Source organism: Microcebus murinus, chromosome 18, assembly GCF_040939455.1.
Source record: "Microcebus murinus isolate Inina chromosome 18, M.murinus_Inina_mat1.0, whole genome shotgun sequence".
Taxonomy (NCBI): domain Eukaryota; kingdom Metazoa; phylum Chordata; class Mammalia; order Primates; family Cheirogaleidae; genus Microcebus; species Microcebus murinus.
Window position 1 is genome coordinate 23567556 of NC_134121.1, and position 23770 is coordinate 23591325.

Here is a 23770-nt window from a genome sequence, read left to right on the forward strand (position 1 = left end):
CTGTTTATCCTTCTGTGAGTATTTAGCATGGTATCTGGCTTATATTAATAGTTAACATTTTATAAGTATTTGTTGAATGAATGAATTGCTTTTTCTAAGCCACATGTTATCACTCTCTTATGTGTCTTTCATTTAGGACCTTAAGATTATTTTTTTACTTTCAGGTTCAGAGCTTCTGGATGGTTGTTCTTCCTAAAAATTATTATTTAGCAACTGTGTATTAGTTGGTATTTTTGGCTCTGCCTTTGTTGAAATATCAGTGGTAATATCTAATCAGAAATCCAGCACTAAATTAACCATGTTTTATTAAAATAGTTAAATAGTTATAGTTTAAAACTTAAAAGCAATATTCTTTTTTATTCTTAGTAGTGACGAGTCGCACTCGCCTGTAGTCCCAGCTACTTGGGAGACTGAGGCAGGAGGGTTGTTTGAGTCCTGGAGTTTGAGGTTGCTATGAACTAGGTTATCACCATAGCACTCTAGCCTGGGTAACAGAGGGAGACTATCTCAAAAAAAAATTATCGTAAAGCCCTCTTATATTTTGTTACCAATAAGCAATTTCACTTTTCTTTTTTTACCTGACAAGTTCTCTTGCTGACTCTTTTTTTTTGTGGTGATTTTCAGTTATGCAATATTAATTATAGTCACCATGCTGGACAGTAGATCTCCAGAACTACTTATTCATGCTAAGTATAACTTTGTACCCTTTGACCAACATAGAAGTGCTACTGGTTTTTGTATGTTGCTTTTATATCCTGCAACTTTACTGAATCCATTTATTAAGCAGTTTACTTTCTGAAGGTTAATGAATTACTTAGTAAGATAGTGAACTAACTGCCTAAAAGAAATCTATACTAAGTGCTGTGGTACAGATAAGTGAATAAGATGGCAAACTTAATATATTCAGATCGTTTTTACGAGGCCCACTCTGTCTGATTTTAAGAGCTTGAAAGTCAACACTCCCATATTTATAGCAAGAAAAAGCTGAAAAACTGTTAATAAGCAACTCTTCTTAGATATACCAGAGATTTTAGGTTACTGGGCAAACTATCACCCCAAAAACTGGAGAGGCAGGTTGATACAGAGAATCACAGCCTACCAGGAGAAGAAGCTGCTCTATCCAGTAACTGGTAGGAACACTTAGACCATAATTCATGAATTGCTGCAAGCCAAGTATGGACTAGCTAGACAGCTAAAACTCCTAGGGCCTAAGTCTTAGGGGACCCCCACACCTTTGTGAGTTTGATCTCCAGAAGTCTCACCAGGTTCTTATAGTGAAGATGGGAGAAAGATCCCTTTGTGCTTTGGGAAGAGGAAAAGTAACCATTTTAAAATATGCTCATAGTGTCCTGTTATACCTAGCAAAGGCCTTGCCCTCAAAATAAGTTATTTTACCTAAAGCCTTATCTGACCTGGAAGATGAGTAATTAGCCAACTCAGCCCCATTTAATCTTTCTGTCTCATGCAAGGAGAAGAGCAAAAAACACTAAGAAATTCTTCTAAAGGTCATAGCTTAGGGACTTTGGCCCAATAAAACAATGGAGGTATAATTAGATGATAGAATACTTCTCTTCCCCAATAACCCAGTCATTAGGGCTCCAATATATTACCACTGAGAGAAATGCAACACAGAGACTTTGCTTAAGACTTAAGTTCTAGGGAAACCCAAAGACAACAAGGGAAACAAAAACAAGGATGCCAGTGGAGATGGACACCTACAGCAAACATTAAACACAATCAACAAAGAAGACAAAAACAATGGCACTAGCAGAAATGGACACCTACAGCAAACATTAAACACAACCTAACTCCTAGGTGGATTAACATAATACCTTAGACTAAAGGCATATTTACCTCAGTTCCTGTCACCCAATACATCTTGTCTGACTTTCAACAAAAAATTACAAGGCATGCTAACAGGCAAGAAAAAAATTGGTCTGAAAAGTCAAAGTAAGCATTAAAATCAGACTCGGATATGGCAGAGTTTTTTGAATTATCAGACTGGGATTTAAAATAACTATGAAATATGCTAAGGGCTCTAATGGAAAAAGTAGATAGCATGTAAGAACAGATGGGTAATGTAAACAGAGACATAGAAACTGTAAGAAAGAATCAAAAGAAAGTTCTAGAAATCAAAAACTCTGTAAGAGAAAAGAAGAATGCCTTTGATGAGCCCATCAGTAGTTCTGGACACACCTGAGGAAAAGGATCCGTGAACGTGAATATATATCAATATAAACTTCCCAAACTGAAATGCAAAGAAAAAAGAAAAGCTAAATGAAGATTTATCTTTTCAAAGTTTATGAGGTATAGTGAAAGTGATTGCTTAAAGGGAAACAGTATATACTAGAAAAGAAAGATCTAAAATCAATAATCTAAGCTTACCTTAGAAAATTACAGAAACAGGAATACCTAAACCAAGTAGAAGGAAAGAAACAAACAAAAGAGCAGAAATTAATGAAATTGAAAACAGGAAAACAATAGGAAAAAATAATGAAACCAAAAGATGGTTCTTTGAAAATCAAACCAAAGCAAGGTTTTATATACACAAATACCTAAGTGATTGAACACAAAGCTTCATTATAGATCATGCCAACAGGCTACCATTGTCATCTGGAAGGGGAGAGAACACTGTGGCTAGAAAGGAAACCTGAAACGGACTGCAGAGTCCCTGCTGCTATGCTGACTGGAATAAAAGCTTCCACAAAGTAGACAAGAATTGTCAGGGTTTCTAGGACTCTCTGAGCCTTGTTAAAGAAATTGTTAATCTTTTCATTCATACTCCTAAAACTCCTAGGCCCTCTGTATCTAAGATTTGAATTACTGATGTAGCTTCTTTGTTTTTTGAGACAGAGTCTCACTGTCTTGCCTGGGCTAGAGTGCCGTGGGGTAAGCCTAGCTCACAGCAACCTCAAACTTCTGGGCTCAAGCGATCCTCTTGCCTCAGCCTCCTGGGTAGCTGGGACTACAGACATGCACCACCATGCCCGGCTAATTTTTTCTATTTTTTGTTGTTTGGCTAATTTCTTTCTATTTTTAGTAGAGACAGGGTCTTGCTCTTGCTCAGGCTGGTCTTGAACTCCTGAGCTCAAGCAATCCTCCCATCTCGGCCTCCCAGAGTGCTACAATTACAGGCATGAGCCACCGCACCTGGCCTTAATGTAGCTTCTTAATGGTTCTCCCTCTGTATAATCCCCATCTTTAGACCAATCTCTTTTGAGTTATCCACATATTTCAAGTTCATTTTCCTCCTCTAGCTTCCCAACAACCATAAGCCATGTGAACTAATCATGTCTGTCTCTGCTTTGTTATTTTGTCTATCTGTAAAGGAAAAAAATAAACTGCTGTTTCCTCTCTATTCACATTCAACACAGTCTCCAGATGTGTGGAGTTTTTGGGTTTTTTTCCACCACATACTGAGTAATTCTTCAGTGGACAAGAACCAGATATCCTGTGACTCAATTGGATTCTGATAACCAGCCTCCTCAATATAGCATCAGATCCCACAGGTTAATTGTTCAGTCCCATAAGATGCCAGTCACAAGCGTTGTATCCTGTTCTTCTGACCAGCCAACTATAAATTGGCGTTCTCACAACCCTCATCTTGAGTTAGATTAATTTGTTAGAATGGCTCCCAGAACTCGGGGAAATACTTTGTGGTTACCTGTTTACTGTAAAGGATAAAGATGAATGGCCAGATGGAAAAATGCATAAGGCAAAGTATAGGGGAGGGGCCTTGGAGTTTCTATGCCCTCTCTAGGTATATCACCCTCCAGGCACCAGCATGTGTTTAGCAACCTGGAAGCTCTTAGAACCCTATCCTTTGTCGGTTTTATGGATGCTTCATTACATAGGCATGATTGATTAAATCACTGGCTATTAGTGATAAACTCAGCCTTCAGCCTGTCATCCTTCCCCAGAGGTTGGGGGTAGACCTGAAAGTCCCAACCCTTTAATCATGCCCTGGTCTTTCTGGTGACCAGCCCCTATCCTGAAGTGCTCCAGGGGCCCCAACCACTAGTCATCTAAGTATCATACAAAAGACACTCTTCTCACACCGCAGATTCCAAGGGTTTTAGGAGCTGTGTGCCAGGAACCAGGGGCAGAGACCAGATTTATCACAAATTTATATTTATCACAATATTCTTGAATTATTTAATCATTACTTAGTGTGGAATACCAGATGTATATGCCTTTTCCCTCTTTGAAAAGGTCTAAGGGCAATTAATTTTGAATCCTTAGCACCTGACACTGGGATGGCAATTAGTAGATATGTAATAAATGTTTACTGGATTGAATTGAGTACCTGCCTTGCCTACTTCCTCTTTCTGAAATACCCTTACTTCTTTTTGCTTATTTGTCTCCTTTAGAACTTGGCCTATTCCATGAAATCTTTCCTACTTTGCAGTCTGTATTAATTTTTCAACTCTTTATGTATGCGTTATACCACACAGTGAGCTGCAAGGAATCTGGAGTGATGACAGAGTGTCCAAAGCATTTATGTAATAAATAAATTAGTATAGACATAGAAAATTTCTAGTTAAGATAGTGAAAACAAGTATTTACTCAATATTTGCTTTGGTAAAGTACTGTGCTAGTCTTTAAGGGGACAAAGATGAATATTTCCTTCAAGGAGTTTACAGTTTAGTAGGGGAGATAAGACATATAACACATATTTTTAGTGGTGAGTTTTCTAAGCGCTGAAGAGTTCAGATTAAGCCACTTGGAGAGTAAAGCTTTGTGGATTTGTTAGCCATTGTGTAAAATTTAAACAATCACAAAATAGGCATTGTTATGCTTGTCTTATTGATGAGAAAAACTTAGGCCCAAAGAATTTAAGTATTGTGACCAAGCTTGTAATGGTCAATAACTGGTAGAGCTGAAATTTAAACGTACTAAGTCTGACTTCGGAATCTGTCCTTTAATCACAACACAAAGACATTAGAGGTCATACACATGAGAATTTGCAACACTGAGTGGATGTTGGGAGTACTGAAGTAGAGCAGGAAAAAGTGACATCAGACACAACCAGAATGAAGTGATTGAGACAGTGATGGTGCTCTTGACATCATGGGAATACAAGGTAAGACATAGAGTAGGCTGGTCCTGTGGTAGTAGGTTATCAGAATTTATTAATGGTAGTATCCCTGAAGTTGGTGTACAACCCCCCGCTGCCAAATATGACTGGCTTAAAAAAAAAGACATAAGAGTAAGAGGAAAAATCAATTAATTTTGGACATACTGAGTTTTTGGTACCAGTGGAAGGGACATCTCTAGCATTTAGAAATGTCAGACTGGGGTGTGAAAGCAATTCAAGACAGGGGATTCCTGAATGACCTCAGAATATATAATAGCATGTCTAAACTTACTAGGAATTTTGGAAATAGAAGTTAAAAACTTGAGATGCCCTTTCCTATCTACTAGATTGGTACACTAAATTTATGAGAATGTGAGAGAATAAGAATTCTTGTACACTACTGGTTGTAGAGCCATTTGTCAATGTCTAATAAAGTTAAATTTGTATATTGGCTCAATGACTCAGAAACTACATTTTTAGGTAATTGCCTTAGGGAAACTCTTATATATGCTCAACAGTGTTCATTGCAGTGATGTCTATAAAAGTGAAAATTTTATGATGTTCATTAATAGAACAGATAAATCATGGTATATAATATAATGGGCTATTCAACAAAGTGAATGAGCTAGATCTTTATGTATCAACAGGGTAAATCTCAGAAACATAATGTAGAATGAAAGATGAAAGTTGCATTTTGTTACTATTGATGAAAAAATCTACAACCGACATCATGTTTGTGTTAATTTTTTCACATGGCATACACATATAGAGGAATGTGAATTGGAAGAATACCTACTGTTCTTGTTATCTACCCCTTTCTCCCCCTTTTTTGCTCAGATGTTTTAAAGCAAATCCCAGAGATTATGTTTCTAACAGATACAGACTTCAAGAAAACATGCGTAAAGCTCAGGTATTTCCATATCCAGTAAAATTAAAAATAATTCTTAATAATATCTAAGACTGATTTTGTTACCTTTTTTGGGGTTGTCTCAAATTATCTTTTTAATAGTTTTTTGTTCAAATCAGGATCCCAGCAAAGTCCACACATTGCATTTGGCTGAATATCTCTAAACAAGTCTGTTCTAAGGAGCGATTTTTATTTGTTTTAAACAGAAGTGTTATGATTTTACCTGTCATTTTTCGTGTAGGTTAGAACCATCAGAGAGCCTTGAGGAAAACCAGCGGAACCTTCTTCAGATGACTGAAAAGTTCTTCCATGCCATCATCAGTTCCTCCTTAGAATTTCCCCCTCAGCTTCGAAGTGTGTGCCATTGTTTATACCAGGTATGCTTAAAGTTAGAGATTACCATTGTTAATCCAAAGCTAAATTAAGAAGAATGCTTTATTTACCAAACATGGATTTAGCTGCTGATAGTGTGTGGTTGACTATAATATTGAGTCAATTTGGTTGAATAATACATTAAGAATTGTTGTTGGAATTGGCTTTGAAGAAAACTTAAATATTGCTTATAGGATAGTTTGAAGTAAGAGAATACTTTAAAATATTAAATTTTCCTTGCATTGGGAGGGAGTTTAAAATGCACTGAATATATTGGGTATAATGGATGTGGCTGAAATGAGATATATTGTGGAATTATTATTATTATTTTGGTTATCTTTTACCTAAATTACAGCATCTTTCCCATGTGAGGCAGTTGTACCCCTTGCTTTTTGCATTATGAATTGCTTGATTTGTAATTTTGATTTCTTCATTAAGATATAATTGGTTCATGTCAGGTTTTGCCAGGATAGACTAATTGTTTTGTTTATTTTATGTAGAGTGTTTCTTATAAGATATATTGCATTTCTGGTGAGTTTGATCACTTAAAAAAAAAAAAGATATATTGCATCATCATTCAGACCAAATTCTTAGACTTTCTAACACTAGCATCGCAAGTAATGCTTCTGAGTTCAAATGCCCACAGTCATTCCTTCTTGCTGAGGGAATTTGGGCTGTATTCTTTTATGGCTTCCACTGTGTTTTAAAATTGCGTATTCAGTTTTAGGAATGATTTGTTTCAAGGGAGGTCCTGAAAATCCACAATTCTGGAAGAAACAGTGGATCTGAAATTTGGGATGGGGGTAGGTTTTGGTAAAGAATTTACACTTTTACCAAAACCCATGCCTTTGTGTTGTCTTTCTCTTTGCAGAGTCATCCCCAGCCATTTGTTTTTTTTAGCCCACAGCTTCAGTTGCTTAGAGACGTTAACAGCATCAGTGAAATCACCATTTTAAAAGCTGTTTGAGGCTGCTCTGTATGAATTTTTTCCCCATTGCTATTTTTAAAGATGTATCTGCTATATCTATAAAAAGTCTTTTTACAATATATGTAGATAATAAAGCACACTTAACATTAAGTCTCCCTTAATTTTTTATGACTTTTCTGCCTTTTCAAAATATCTCAAGGAAGCTTAGGAAATCCCTACATGATTTTTTTTAGCTATTTAAATCTGAGTCTGGAGGCTTGTTTAGTTATAATATGAAACTTAATACAGTAAATAATATCTTCTCTTAAATTTGGGCCTGAATAGGTTTCTTTTTACATGTACATCAGTAATTTTTCTGTTTATAAAACTAGGCAGCCTGGTGTGGTAGCTCATGCCTTTAATCCTAACACTCTGGGAAGCTGAGATAGAAAGATTGCTTGAGCTCAGGAGTTAAAGACCAGGCTGAGCAAGAGCAAGACCTTGTCTCCACTAAAAAGAGAAAAAATTAGCTGAGTGTGGTGGCACATCCCTGTAGTCCCAGCTACTTGGGAGGCTGGGGCAGGAGGATTGCCTGATTCAGGAGTTTGAGGTTGCTGTGAGCAAGGCTGATGTAGCCCGGGCAACAGAGCGAGAGAGTGAGACTCTGTCTCAAAAATAAATAAATAAATAAGATAAAATAAAACTAGACAGACAAGATATAGTGAGCACATATTAAAAATAATCTAAGTCAACTTTTTGGTTAGCCCAGTAGTAACTGGTTTTAGAGGACAAATAGGTTTGTAAAATGACAGTGGCTTTGACTTTAGCAGTTAAAAGTAAATAGAGGGCCAGGCGTGGTGGCTTGGCTCACACCTATGATCCTAGCACTTTGGGAGGCCAAAGCAGGAGAATCCCTTGAGGCCAGGAGTTCAAGATCAGTCTGAGCAACATAGCAAGACCCTCATCTCCACAAAAAAATATTTTAAACGATTAGTCCCACCTACTTGAGAGACTGAAGTTAGGAGGATCACTTGAGCCCAGGAGTTCGAGGTTGCTGTTGAGTTTTCATGTGGGGACTGCACTCCAGCTTGGGCAACAAACTGAAAAAAAAAAAAAGGAATAACAATGAGGACTGATTACCTGATTACATGGTGTATTAGATTTTAGTAGAAATTCTTTATGTGATTATCCTAAAAGAAAAATTTTTTGTATCATCAGCAAACTTGGAAACCAATTTGAGATCATGACTTTGATAATATAAAGAGAACAGGGCTTGGCACTTAGTAAATACTTAGGAAATATTTAATGAAGGAATAAGTTTCCCCATACCTTCCTCCCAAGTAAGAAAGATTCTTGCCAGCTTTCATAGGTAGGAAGAAAAATAGTGAAAATAGGAAATAAAAATGGTAGCTTATTAAATACTATGTGCTGTGCTTTTCAGAGCAAGCATTTCATAAGAAATATCCTGTATTATCTTAATAACAGACGTAAGTTATATTAAAATTTCACATAATTATTCTCTTTCAAAACATTTAAATTTTTTGTCAGTGCATTATTTCTGAAATATTAGATAAACTTAACATTTGTGGGAAGTAAAGTACTATGAGGCAAAGGTATGCTGTGCTACTTATAAACAAGGTTTTGTTTTTTAATAAGTGACTAACAGGGCATTTTACATTCACTAATTAGAAAGAAAACTAGAAGAAAAAGCTTTGATCTCAAGATATTTTTTTATTGACATTCCTTCCAAGCCTAGTTTTTCCCTTTGGTTTGCTCTTTTGTTTTTATTCATCTTCTCTCTTCTGACTTTTTCTTGCCTTTTTGGCTTTGGCAATAGCACAATGGTACCTTTGTACTTCTATGTTCTGCTGGGAGGGATAGTAGTGGATTTTTTTTTTTTTTTTCTCTAATAAACATGGCTCCTGCTTTGGGACTTACTGGGGAAATTTTGAAAGCTAAGTGAGTATATTGCTAGCTAATTAACTTCCCTGAGATTTTAGCTCTTTTTACTTGAGTTCATATTTTGGCCTTCAAGCTTTTTCGAATCATGCTTTAACCAACTCTGTTAATTCATATGCCTTACCTTACTTAGTGACTTTAAATGGAATAGCCAACAGTGAACATGTGTTATATTTATAATTAAGTCATTTTCTCATATATTTGTTTCCATTTTTCTTCCTTATAGTTTTTGTATAAAGAGAAAATAATTCCCAAAGTGGGTATTCTTTTATGTTATGGTAGAATTCTGAAACTAACTATTAAGATTCTAAATGAATGACATCTTTTCCCAGTAAATCTATTTCTTGAAACTGAAGTGTAGTGTACATAAATTTTTAAGGCTATAAATGATAGTTGTATACCATGGTTGAAAAAAATTTATAAAGCTGCATTTTTGTGATATATATGGTTACTAGTGCTTTTGTCTAAAGTTTGAACCAAAGCTCCATGAGATAAGGGTCTGTGTTGTCTTGTTTTACTGCTATTTCCCAATGCCTAGAATGGTATTTAGCTTGTAGATGCACGGTAACTGCTTCCATGAATGGATAGATGGATAAATGAATATCAAACTAACTTACTTTAAGCCCAAATTATGAGTTAGGTGTTGAATGCCCAGAATTCCTAGAATAAGATGCCATGTGTTGGTGGATTAAAGAATTCTAATTTGGTTTTTAAAATATTTTTAAGATGATTATTCTGCCTAGTCTAAACCAATTAGGAGTCTTAATTTTGAAGAAATATTTTGGTCTAGAAGGAGCTTGGAGAGATGAAACCAATATGACTCTGTTGGCTTTTGGAGTTTTTATAGATTGCTTTTTTTTTTTTTTGACACATTCTGATAAATGGTCAACTGTAATTTGTGAAAAAATTTTGAACAGGCTTATATTTTTATTCTATAATTTTCTCTGCAGTTTCTTCACTTTAATATTATTGATTAATGCTTTTTTCTAGTTAAGCTGATAACATACTTCTCCCAAATGTTGCAGAGCTTTTAACCTCTTCTGATGTATCATTTCAGGAAGTAGCCTGCAAACACTGAAAAATATGTGAAATTTTAAGAGTAATCTTTTCTAGAGAAAGAAATTTTTAATTCAGAATCTCTAACATGAATTTTTCTATTATGTTTAGCTATTTAATTTTTATTTCTTTAGTCAGTAGGATCTTAATTAAATGCCAGATGTTGAAAAAAGAACTCTTAAGTCAATTGAAGGATACACAGAGAAATATTTTACATATCAAGAAAAAATTATGTAGACACAAAGAAATGTTTTTAGTGTGTGGTCTACTTGTAATGTTTTATATAAAATTTATCAAAAGCTAGGGATTAACTAAAATGTAAATATTTAATATCCTCAAAATCACTTGGGGAGAGCTTTTCTGTGATTCATAGCCAGAAATAGTAGACATGATTGGGTCTCAACATTTCTTGCTATTTTAGTGCTTGGCTTAAAAATGTAATAAAAATTAAAACCCAGAATTAAAATTCATCCCTCAAAATTCAGTTGATTTCTAATTTTTTTTGTTGATTCCATTTGTGTTACATTTTATTGTATAATTTTATGTACAAGCCAACATTGTTTTTGTTGCTGTATGTAGTCGGTGCTGTGACTTGTTTGTGCTCATCTCTGTTCTGTAGGCAACTTGCCACTCCCTACTGAATAAAGCTACAGTAAAAGAAAAAAAGGAAAACAAAAAATCAGTAAGTTTGGAGAACTTTTTACTAGCTGTTTCTTTCAAAGCAAAACAAAAATCTTTTGCTGTTTGTTAAGAACATCTTCACTTCAGCCTATTTGACCTTCACTGTAAAATCATTCTACTAATTCTGGCACAAAATAGCTTTCATTTCAATTAACCCTGGAATTAAGTTACATTGAAACATTCTCTGTGTTCCTTTGGTTTGATTTATTCCAAAGGCATTTTGTGGGCATTCGTTGCATTGGATATCCTTGGTCTAATTTTATTATTGTTGTTTTTAAAATTATAAGTGAATGCAAAAGAAACTTAATTTCAAGGCCTTAGGAAATGCTGACTCTCTTCATTCTTGCTTCTTGTTTACAGGTAATGTGAGTGGTTTCTTTGCCAAAACTGAAAGTTTTTCTTAATTTTTAGAAGTATATGGCTGGAAAATGTCACTTTCTAAATCTTACCTAAAAGTTGCTAAATTTTATTTTTTATTCTTAAGTGAGAGTCATACCCTTAGACCAACGAGCCACCAATTTTTTATTCCTTATAATTTTATCTAGACAGTCTTAACCAGAATTTAGATGTTTATGCTCAGATTATAGAAATTCTAATGATAAAACCACTTTTACCTCAGAGAAAATCTACAGTAAAAGATAACTCAGTGAGTCCGTATTTGTAGAGAAACACCTCATTTTGCAAACATGATATGAATATTCTGCCTTCTTCTATGAACTTGCCTTAATTTATTTAAAAGAGAAGTAAGTTATGATAGTCATAATTATTTTCTTCCAGTGAATGGAATTTTTCCCAGAATATTAATATAACATGTATTCATTTTAAATTTGCCATTATCTGTCACTGAGACTTATCCTTATCAAGCTAAGTCCTATCTTTGTTTTTCTAATGACAAAATTATTGTTTTAAAAAAAGTCTAAATGATTGTTAGCAAAGAAAACTTTTAGGAGTCAGGTAGATAGTTTTCTTAAAAAGGTATAATTTAGAATATAGTGTTCATCTGGTTTCATCTTTCATTCCTTGTCTAAGCTTTATATATAATAAAGCTTTACAATAAGTTTCTAAGCTTTACATGTAAATTATCTAAGCTTTAAATATAAATTTATGTTATAAATTCAGAACAAAATTAAAATTTAGAGATATATGCTTTTATTGTGTCCATTCAAGATTTTATTTTTGAGTATGTTAAGTATATTTGGTCATCTGTGAATAAATGAATTGGATTGGATTGGATAGCCTTCTTGCCCAATAAAGACATCTCTTTCTAATGCTTCAGCCTTCTAATTCTCAGCATATGTGGGTTTAACATAATACACACCATCACCATTGAAATTAATTTATTGTTTCTAACACTCTTGTTCAGTGTTATACTAATACCATTGTATAGTATATCACATAAATTAAAATCCAGACTTTCTGTGTTTTTCTAGAGCATGTTTTCTATTTAAAATTAAACCTAACATCACCTCGTTCATTAAGATTTTGTCTAAAATTGTTCTTTGAATTTTTTTTCTGCTAGAGTTATTTTCAGATTTTTTTAAGCTTCTGGGTAACACTTAAGTTTTGGAATGTATTTCTCAGCACAGGTGATGTGAACTCCTCGTCGAAACAAGGGGAATATAATTGGTAATTTAAGATATTTTAGAGCACATTCCAAAGTATAAAGACAGAATAGTAATTATAAATTTAAAATGTTGTTTTATGGAATCATTTGCTTAACAGAATCTAATGATCTTTCAAGAGCAAGCTGACTTTCTTTTGGAGGATATATGTATCATGGATTGAAATACATAAAATATAAAGAGAAGATTCTGGCTTTTGGTATAGTCATATTACAGATAATTCTGTTCATTATACTCAAACATATAATGTATAATTAGATTTACTTTGGAAGTTAACTGCCTGCCTACCTCAGGGAGAATTTGCAATAATTAATCACGTATGGGTAGCAGTGCTCTTGCTGATGGTGCCGCTTATGGCTGCATTTATTTCCATCATGTAGTTATGCTTTTACCAAAGGAAGTGTAGGGGACAGTTGGCTGGTAACTAGTTTCAATACATAGACTGGCCCAAGTTTGATCTTTTATGTAGAATGTCTTTTGGATCCAAATTATATTTTTATGGATAAAAAAACACACTTGAATATGTGTGTATTATGAGGTAAAATTACATTGATGTTATTTAGTGGTGAATGAAAAAGCAATCATTTTATAAATTGACTGAAATTCTTGAAACTTATTATATATCATTTTTATTGATACTATGTTTTTATCAGTTTTTAGTTCCAAAAATGTATTAGAGATACATGAAAAAATGTATTATATGTTCCTGAGATACAGATACCTTTAGTTTTGACATGAAATTATTTTTGAAGATGTGGGAAGATGGTGGAAATAAATGTTTGGGAAATAATTCACTCAGATTTTCATTAAATTCTGGCACTGAGTACCATTAAGTATAAATCAGGTATACATGTAAGTCATACTTTAAAACATCTTTGTCCTAGAGAAAACCAGTAAATAGCTATTTTCAAAAACTGTATTTTGACTAATTCATCACAACCAGTGACAAATTTCCTTGTTCCCTCTCCATTCCCACGGCTTTACTTCACTAGCCTGAGAAAAAAGGTATCTCGAAAGAGCTCTCCATGCACATTTAAGTTATTGATTTTTATGAGGCACTTTCACAGCTGGTTAATATTTATAAACTAGCTGGTTTTTTGAAAACCAAATATGGTTCGATTTAGCTTTTTGAAAAGTTAAAGTGATTACATGCTAATTCTTTAGACCAGTCTATTTAAAATTAAATATAAAGCAGTGTTTAGTCCTCTTCCCTCTTGCTAACTCATTCCTTAAAGGCTTTAAGATCTTGAAGGTTTGTCAATGTTTTATCTATATTAAAATTAAAATTTGGGACCACTCAGTAGCAATGGTGATCTATAAACATTCTGAAATTACATGAAGACGTTTGTCTGTGTGAATGCATACGTTCACTTTTCTGACTTTTTATCAGATTTCAAAGAGGTTCCTAATCCCCAAGAGGTTAAACACAGTACTAGAATAGTAGAAGCACTTGAATTTTCTTCTTAATTCTGTATCTAAAACCAAAAATTCTACACTAGTTGCAGTGGCTTGTGCCTGTAATCCTAGCACTTTAGGAGGCCAAGGCGGGGGAATTGCTTGAGGACAGAAATTTGAGACCAGCTTGAACAACATATTGAGACGCTGTCTTTTAGAAAAATTAGCCGGGCATGGTGGTGTGTATCAGTAGCCCCAACTGTTTGGGAGGCTGAGGTGGGTGGAGTGCTTGAGCCCAAGAGTTAGAGGTTGCAGTGAGTTATGATATCACTGCACTCTAGTGCAGGCAACAGAACTAGATCCTATCTCAAAAAATAAAATTAAATAAAAATTAAAGGCCGGGTACGGTGGCTCACGCCTGTAATGCTAGCACTCTGGGAGGCCAAGGTGGGTGGATTGCTCAAGGTCAGGAGTTCGAAACCAGCATGAGCAAGAGCAAGACCCTGTCTCTACTATAAATAGAAAGGAATTAATTGGCCAACTAATATATATATAGAAAAAATTAGCCGTGCATGGTGGCGCATGACTGTAGCCCCAGCTACTTGGGAGGCTGAGGCAGGAGGATTGCTTGAACCCAGGAGTTTGAGGTTGCTGTGAGCTAGGCTGATGCCACCGCACTCACTCTAGCCTGGTCAACAAAGCGAGACTCTGTCTTAAAAATAAAAAATAAAAAAATTGAAATTCTATATCTAATTGTAAATCTGTATCTGTATATTTCAGCTGAAAATAAACGGTATTTAGGTTTTAAAGCCATTCTACTAAGGCAGCTATATTTAGCCACCTTTACCAGTTTCCCTTTACTTATATAAGATTGTTCTTCATGCAGTAAGCACCCAAAATACTGCAGCACAAAAAAAGGCTTCCTGAGCTATGTGTAGTGTTAGTGAAGGTGAGAATATATTAGTTATAATTCACCTCTTTTGTCACCTCTTATAAATATTTCATTCTCTAAAATCTTTTCACTTATTTCCTATTAGAAGTGATAGAAAATTATTTTGAGATTATAGGCCATGGATAAGAATACATTTAAAATGTGGATCATATGAAACACTAAATGGAATGGGGTGAAGTGAAATAATCCTTATTCTTTCCAGAGTTAATCTGGAGTTAGCCATGTGAATTACTGACGAGAAGTATTACTTTATTGCGGCATTGTGAAGAAAAAGAGTTATGTGAGATGCTGCACATAAATCCCATTTTCTCATTTTTCCCCAGGGTCCTTTGAAATGCAGGTTTATTTATCCCTGGAATCCCAGAATATTGAGTGGAGTACTAAAGCTTTACTGTTATAGTTGCTGCTGCTTTAAACAGTAGTTAGCCCCACTATGCAAGAATAGTTGTAGAGATTAAAATGTCACATAGGTATTCTTTAAATGTGTGTGTGTGTTTTATGTAAAAAATGTAAAGTCCATAAAAATATTTTTATATGTTAACATGACTTAAAACAGAGGGCACTGGGAAGAGATGTGAGCTAAGCCAGTTTCATAACACTTTTACCAATCTAAGGTACCTGTCTATCTTCAATGTAGAATGTTTTATAAAGAGAAGATAAACCCATTTGAAATATTGGGTTCATATTGCTTTTCATGGTGGGCAACCATTTCTTGAATCCTTACATTTTTTTGTTTGACAGAATCATAAAGTGAGGTAGACATAGGGGTTCATAGGGGTTCTCTCTTCTGGTGGGATCCTTTTTTCTTTTAGGTCCCCAAGAATTCCTGTTCCTCCATGGTTTAAATAATAGGTAGGTCCTTATATTATAAAGCATGCTGGTAAAGAAAAGGAACTGGCAGTAACATTACTTGTAAGTAAGTTTTTTTTTCCTCTTAGTAGGAATCTAAGAAAAAAATTTTAGATAGTAAGCATTTTTTCAAGAAATTCAATTGTACCTGGTATACAACAAAATGTACATATTTTACTGTTAAGTATAGGATGGTTTAAGGGTTTGTAGTTAAAAACATAGCTTTGCCTTGTAAGAGTTGACCACACTTTGATGTCTAATAATCTTAATGAAATATGATATTTGTGTGACAATTTGGTCTGTTTTCAGTATTAATCAAACTTATAAAATAAACAGTGATAATAAAATGAAGATCTTTTTTCAGGTTTCTTCCACCTCATTCATGAGGATATTCTTTCCTCTGAGATACCTTAATTGTGCTTTAATATGTTGTAAGACTAGAATTGAGGGTAAACTTCATTTTCTGGTACTTTAGGAGAAGGGAAAAAATAGAAATTTTGTCATTTATGAAAATTGATTCAGTTTTTGTGCAAGTTTGACCTTCAAGCTCTTTGTTCCCATTTCTTTATTTTAATTCAAACCTTATGCTCAATTCTCACCTCCTTGTTTTTAGGTGGTTAGCCAGCGTTTCCCTCAGAACAGCATCGGCGCAGTAGGAAGTGCCATGTTCCTCAGATTTATCAATCCTGCCATTGTCTCACCGTATGAAGCAGGGATTTTAGATAAAAAGCCACCACCTAGAATCGAAAGGGGCTTGAAGTTGATGTCAAAGGTGAATTATTTTGTTAATCTAGCTATCTTAAATTCCCCTTTCAACTGAATTTTCAGTTTTTCATATTCATAGTACTTCTCGAATTTACTTTTGAAATGCCTTATGGTTTTCATTTATGTGCTTTTGTTTTATTGATATTACGAAGGAATTCATTAGATCAGTACCCAATGGGCCTTATTATCATGAGAAAATATTTTAGCAAATGTTTTGTGTTCTGGAGATAGGTTTCTGTGTAATTATTCTGGAAATTCTGAAACAGAGACCGAAATGTAGACTATAGGATTTTTTATTTAAAAGGGCATTTAAAAATTTTAATATGTATTTTATATATGTAAATATATGTATATATAATAATTATATTTTTATTTGAAAGAGTAGAAACCACACCTAGAGTAACTTATAGAATGAGAAATGATTGATTGGTTTTAAGTACTGGTAGAAATTATATTAATGAGAAAATTCATACTTTTAAAGGATATATTAATATATAGACTTCATATAATAAATAATTGGGTTGTTATAACCCTATTTTGTTATTTAGATACTTCAGAGTATTGCCAATCATGTTCTCTTTACAAAAGAAGAGCATATGCGGCCTTTTAATGATTTTGTGAAAAGCAACTTTGATGCAGCACGAAGGTAAGCAGCCTGCCACTTGGTTGATTGCTCTGTTTGAATCAAATGTTTTCAGTTTCACTTAAGTACATGTACCAACCTGGTCTACATAAAGTTCCTGTGTAGGTTTTTTCTTCTTCCCTTTCTAGGTCAAGGTATAGTTTGTCTTGTCTTATTTTACTACAAAAGACAGTCATTAAATAAATGCATTATTCTTTGAAATTTAGTTGTCATTTCTATATTTGAAAACCAAGAGGGATTTTTGACATATCTAGCAAAATAAAGGATTTGAGTTGCTACAGTATGGAGACAAGGAAGGAGGAGGAAAGGATTACTTTTATTAAAAACTAAAACCAAACTGGTATAGATAATTCATACTAGCATATAATCAGAATTTTTTTTGATGTAAGAATATTTTTTATAATTCAATTTGTAAGTTTATCTGAACTAAAAAGTTACTTTTTAAACCAAGTAATACAAACACATATTTTATTCATGAGTAATTGAACAAACGTTGAGGCTTTGTGATTTTAGAAGACTTTTCTGCTAGATTTCAAAAACTGAGTAGTGAATTCACTTTATTTCCATGAGATATTGGTTTATCTGTAAACTAATAAGAAACTATGTTTGCCTGAGTTGTTTTTAGAAAAACAAAATGAGATAATCCATGTTAAAGTGCTTTATAAATATAAGTAAACGTCCAAAATTCTACCTTTCACACTGTATGAATCTAATTGATCTCATCATCTAAGCTAGCCTTGTGCAAGTCTTTCTTCAAGTTTATCATCATCATAGTTGTTATTGACTTCTTTCTGCTAGGGAAATTGGAGTTTAAAAGGTATATTGCTGGACTCCAAGCCATATTGGAGAGAAAGTGAATGTCATCATAGGATTTATATTCTAGCAGACTTGACCACCCATAAAAAGTTAAAGGAACCCAGATTCTGATCCTGGCTCTGACCTAACAGGCTGTTTAACTTTGGGGAGGTCTTTTATCTTGTGGGGGCCTCCATTACTTACCTGTAAGATACTGAATTCTCTCCAAAGTGTCATCCATCTAAATTTTGTTGTTCTCTAACTTTAGGGCCTAATCTGAAGCTGAAGCCAGGTAGCCAACTTTCTCCTCTTCTTCTTGCTTTGTTTAGTGACAAGTCATGTTGTGTGAACAAGCCCTCTGTATTTGTAATCTCAGTTACTTCACAAAGTTACTTCATATAAATTTAATTCAAACATAGGTATGAGTGTATCTAGTATTGAAAATTCTAATCACTTTGCATTTTTAAAGGTTTTTCCTTGATATAGCGTCTGATTGTCCTACAAGTGATGCCGTAAATCATAGTCTTTCCTTCATTAGTGATGGCAATGTGCTTGCTTTACATCGTCTACTCTGGAACAATCAGGAGAAAATTGGCCAGTATCTTTCCAGCAACAGGTAAGATTTCCCAATCATGGAGGTAGTAAACACTTTCAGTTTAAATTTATTTATAAAATTATTGGTCATGAATAGTGCTTTCCTCTTTGCATTCCTTCTTGGAGTAAGAATTACAGTTTGTAAAGAGAAAGGTAGACTCTTTTTTTAAAAAATGGGCAAAAGGTTAAGTCATATTAAATGATCAACAAGCCTACCTAGATGCTACGGATTTTCTTTTTTTTAATATCAAATTAAGAAATCTCAAATTAGCCCTTTGAGTTTTTGGTTCTCAAACTGTAAAACATAATGTGCAACATGGCACAGAGAAGTTTAAATTTACTGAAAGATCAAATTAGTATTGGCATTTGAACCTGAAGAGCAGCTAAGTCTTAGGAGTTTAATAATTAAAACATTGCCAGTGGCCTTAGTCCTATGTCTGATGTGTTCCTTACAGAGGTAAAATGAGTCCAGATTATTTTCAAATGCCAATAAAAATGGTTTGCTTATTCATGGGAAAGGTAGGAGACCATGAAGCTAAGGCTAAGCAATTAAGAAATGGAAGTTTAGGCCGGGCGCTGTGGCTCACGCCTGTAATCCTAGCTCTTGGGAGGCCGAGGCGGGCGGATTGCTCAAGGTCAGGAGTTCAAAACCAGCCTGAGCAAGAGCGAGACCCCGTCTCTACTATAAATAGAAAGAAATTAATTGGCCAACTGATATATATATAAAAAAAATTAGCCGGGCATGGTGGCGCATGCCTGTAGTCCCAGCTACTCGGGAGGCTGAGGCAGAAGGATCACTCCAGCCCAGGAGTTTGAGGTTGCTGTGAGCTAGGCTGACGCCACGGCACTCACTCTAGCCTGGACAACAAAGCGAGACTCTGTCTCAAAAAAAAAAAAAAAAAAAGAAATGGAAGTTTAAAAGAGAGGGCATTTTAATCCTTCATGAATTGTTAATGGTTTGAAGTAGACATGGGCGTGACTAATACATACCCCTGTCATAGAAAAATGAAGTTGTCTCAGGCGCCAAAATTAACTCTGAAATTTTTGAATACAAACATTCTTTTCTCTTTTATAATTTATATTTATATTCACAGTTTGATGCTAGAGAGTTTATTTTATTTTGGTTTTTAAAAAATTATACACATTTCAGACATACAAAAAAGTATAAAAAATAATGTAACAGAGACTCATGTCTACCAACTAGCTTTAACATTATTTATTTTGCTATACTTTAGATCTTTATAACATTTTATTTCTGGTGGGTGGAGGATGAATACTTTCTCTCTCTCTCTCTCTCTCTCTCTCTCTCTCTCTCTCTCTCTCTCTCTCTCTCTCTCTCTCTCTCCCTCCCTCCCTCCCTCCCTCCCTCCCTCCCTCTCTCTCTCTCTCTTTCTTCCCTCTCTCTCCCCCTCTCCCTCCCTCTCTCCCTCTCTCTCTCCCCCGCTTGACAATCCCATTTCCTCCTTTTTTTTTTTTTTTCTTTTTGAGATGGAGTCTTGCTCTGTCACCTGGGCTAGAGTGCCATGGAGTCAGCCTAGCTCACAGCAACCTCAAACTCCTGGGCTCAAGCGATCCTTCTGCCTCAGCCTCCCAAGTAGCTGGGACTACAGGTGCTCGCCACCATGCCTGGCTAATTTTTTTTCTATTTTTTAGTTGCCCAGCTAATTTTTTCTATTTTTAGTAGAGATAGGGTCTCACTTTTGGTCAGGCTGGTCTTGAACTCCTGAGCTCAAGCAATCCTCCTACCTTCCAAAGCACTAGGATTGCAGGTGTGAGCCACCACGCCGGCCTGTCAATCCCATTTCTATGCTTCTCTCTGGAGATAGCTACTTCCTAAAACTGGTTGGTATGCTTCCCGGGTGTGCATTTATACTGTTATGCAATATATGTGTAATTGGCAAAATAAGGAAATTATAGGTACATATAACATAGTTTTGTATGTGTTAAAATTTTATAGGAGTGCTATAGTGAATACAGCCTCTTCATGCAATATTCTATTCAAGATTTATCATTTATTTAACTCAAGTTAGTATTTCATTGAATGACTATATCACAGTTATTTTTGTATTCCTAAATTAATGGACATTTACGTTTGTTTCCCATTTTTTCACTGGTATAAATAGTGATGTAATAAGTATCTTCATGGTTGTCTCCTTGTGTAGTACTTAAATGTATAATTGCTGGGTCTGGTGTATACCTAGCCTCAACTTTACTGGATATTGACAAATAACTTTTCAAAGTGCACATATCAATTTATACTTTGACCAGCACTATGTGAGAATATCTTTTTATACACATCCTCACCAAAGTTGGTATTATCAGACTTCATAATTTTTGTTATTCTTATATAGTTTTACTTGTTACTGAAAATTCATATTTCTCCCGGTTACACAAAGATCTGCTAGCGGGGCAATATGTTCAATTCATAATTACTGGGTTCTCAGGATGGATTCCTCTCACCCTGAGAAAAAGTGAATCAGAATGTTTTTTTTACTTACTGATTGACCAGCTGTTTAGTGGAATGGATTACAAATTCTAGAAAAAATTGAATTTTTATGTAAATTTTATACTTTGGGGAGATGTTTCAATGTATACTTATGATCCCTGAGGTCTTTTTGGTGCTGTTTACAAGTCAGCAGGGACCACCAGCTGACAGTAAAAAGAAAAGCAAGCAGTGACAATCTAAAGAAATGTATACTGCTAAATGTGAACTGCTACTTTTTTTCTAAGTAGTTTGCTGTATGTAGGGATCATAAAGCTGTTGGAAGACGACCTTTTGATAAGATGGCAACACTTCTTGCATACCTGGGTCCTCCGGAGCACAAACCTGTGGCAGATACACACTGGTCCAGCCTTAATCTTACCAGTTCGAAGTTTGAGGAATTTATGACTAGGTAAATATAACCTTGAAATGGTGATTACTTTCTTTTTGTTTGAAAAGCAAAGTTTACCACCAGGCCAATTGTTAGATATGATAGTTGTATCTAATAATTACATTGCCATGTTTTTGGATTCAACTTTCCTCTTACCCAAGACATTATTGAAATATGTACATATTAATTTTGTTCTCTTCTAATATATACATATTCATATGTATATATTTGAGTAATATTTGTATATATTTTTTTGAGACAGGTTCTTGCACTGTCACCCAGGCTGAAGTGCATTGGCACAGTCATAACTCACTGTAACCTCAAACTCCTGAACTCAAGCGATCCTCCCCTGCTCAGCCTCTTGAGTAGTTGGAACTACAGGCACATGCCACCATGCCCAGAAGTCTCTTGGTTTTAGGTGCAGGAGTTTTTCTGTTACGCTATGACATTTTTCAGAACTCCCCTAAAAATTAATAATTTTAAAATCTTTTAGATTAAGGCTCAGAAAATATAGTATACTTTAATATTGCTTTAAAATTTCTATGGCCATTTGTTTTGAATCTTATTTACAGGGATTTAGTTTGTGAACTAAAAGATCCTCATTGTTAGATACTTAGCGCTATAATGTTACAGTAAAGATAGTTTGCTGAATTCTTCAGTCTTTAAAGTAATTTTGACAGTGTGCTTCATCGTGGCTGTGGGTTAAGTGCTTTGTTCATAGTATGTGCCAGTGGCAGAAAAGAAAAAAAAAAAAGAATCTGATGTTCAGAAGTTCATTTACATTAAAGATTTACTAAAGATTTTTCTCAGTATAACAAATGTTTATTCCTACATAATTAAAGGAATATATTCCATACAAAATTTTTATATTACCTAATTGAAAATTACATAGTACAAAAATATAAAAACTTTTTCATTCAACATACTGGACATCCAAGCCAGTTTTCCATTTTTCTAAGAAGATCTTTTTATTATTCCTTTTTTTCTAAGACCTTACCATCCCTTACAAAGCAGTCATCTGTGCTTTTGAAGATTCAATGATTTAATATGTATAATATACTTAGAACAGTGTCTAGTCCATGTAAAGTGTAATGTTAGATGTTGTTTTTGTTCTCTTCTAAATTCCCATTGATGCTCTTTGAGACCCATCTCTTTTTAAAAAAAGAAGGTAGCTTCATAATTTTCTCAATTATTAAAAAAATTATTAAATTACTCAAACTATAGAAATCTAAAGAAGAAAGTAAAAGAAATTCTTTTATCCCACCTATTAGAAAAAATTCAGTTAACATTTGGTGAATAGCTTCCAGTTATTTACCTATGCACATATATATCTGTTTCTCCTATCAAATGCTTTCTAAGTTATTTCCATTAATATTAAACAAATGCTGATCTGGTACCAGCAACATGGTGGACTGAGCTAATACAATCTCTTCCTCAAGACATAAGACACATAGAAATACTATGTTAAAGAAAAAATATATATTAAAAAATTTTTTAGAATATATACCTGAAAGACATTTTCTGAGCAAATTACCAGGCTTACAGTTAGTACAGATAGATAAAGAAATGGAAAATAAGAAAGAGGTTAAGAAATGCAGAAGATAAATGAGAAGGGCCAACATTTGTCTAGTAAATATTGCAGAAATCAGGCTTAGTAAGAATGGGGAAGAGATATTTGAAGAGAGGATGGACGAGAATTTTCCAGGGTTGCTGAATGACATGACTCTTCAGATTAAAGAAGCACACTGAGTGTTAAACAGAATTTGTAAAAATTAAACCATGCTTTTCAGAAATATATTTCAATACATATGGGAACTTAATATATTATAAAAGTGGTATTGAAAATCAGGGAAATTAGATTGGACTTTCAATAAATGATGCTGATACAACTGAGTAACCATCTGGAAAATGATTTTCATACCATTTATAAGGATAACCTCCCATGATTCAAAGAAGAAAAATGAGCAAAGGAAGGCCTTTCTCATCCAATTCAAAATCCATAAATGAGAAAAGGAACAGTTGATAAACTGAATTCATAAAAAACAAATGAAAACTCAAAAACTTCTGTCTAGGAAAAAAACATCATGGGTAAAGACAATTGTTTGATTTATATCCCTGTCCAATAGTTTTCTTAGGGTGGTCCTAAAAGTGCTCTTGTGGTTCAAAGAGTAACACCTTGAAGTTTTTGGTGCATGTTGCTGAATTACCCTTCAGAAAGCCTGTTGCTTTTTAAAGAGATTGTCATTTTTATATTTTATCATTGATCCAATTGTAGATTTTTGGAAATAGTGGACAATATAAAGCCTCTGAGTTAATCTGTTCT

General features: G+C 34.3%; 1 protein-coding gene across 9 annotated transcripts in view; it reads left to right on the top strand.

The window, feature by feature from the left end:
- The window catches only part of NF1 (neurofibromin 1), a 308719-nt gene that overhangs the window by 184165 nt on the left and 100784 nt on the right, over positions 1 to 23770 (top strand). For 6 of the 9 annotated variants that reach the window (XM_075994332.1, XM_075994329.1, XM_020280940.2 and 3 more), the window contains 6 exons: positions 6226 to 6361; positions 10898 to 10960; positions 16391 to 16549; positions 17091 to 17188; positions 18450 to 18596; positions 21322 to 21468. In XM_075994332.1, coding sequence (XP_075850447.1) covers positions 6226 to 6361; positions 10898 to 10960; positions 16391 to 16549; positions 17091 to 17188; positions 18450 to 18596; positions 21322 to 21468 — 750 coding nt within the window. The remainder of the gene's footprint in view (positions 1 to 6225; positions 6362 to 10897; positions 10961 to 16390; positions 16550 to 17090; positions 17189 to 18449; positions 18597 to 21321; positions 21469 to 23770) is intronic. The other 3 variants (XM_075994331.1, XM_020280942.2, XM_075994330.1) reach the window with 1 other exon arrangement.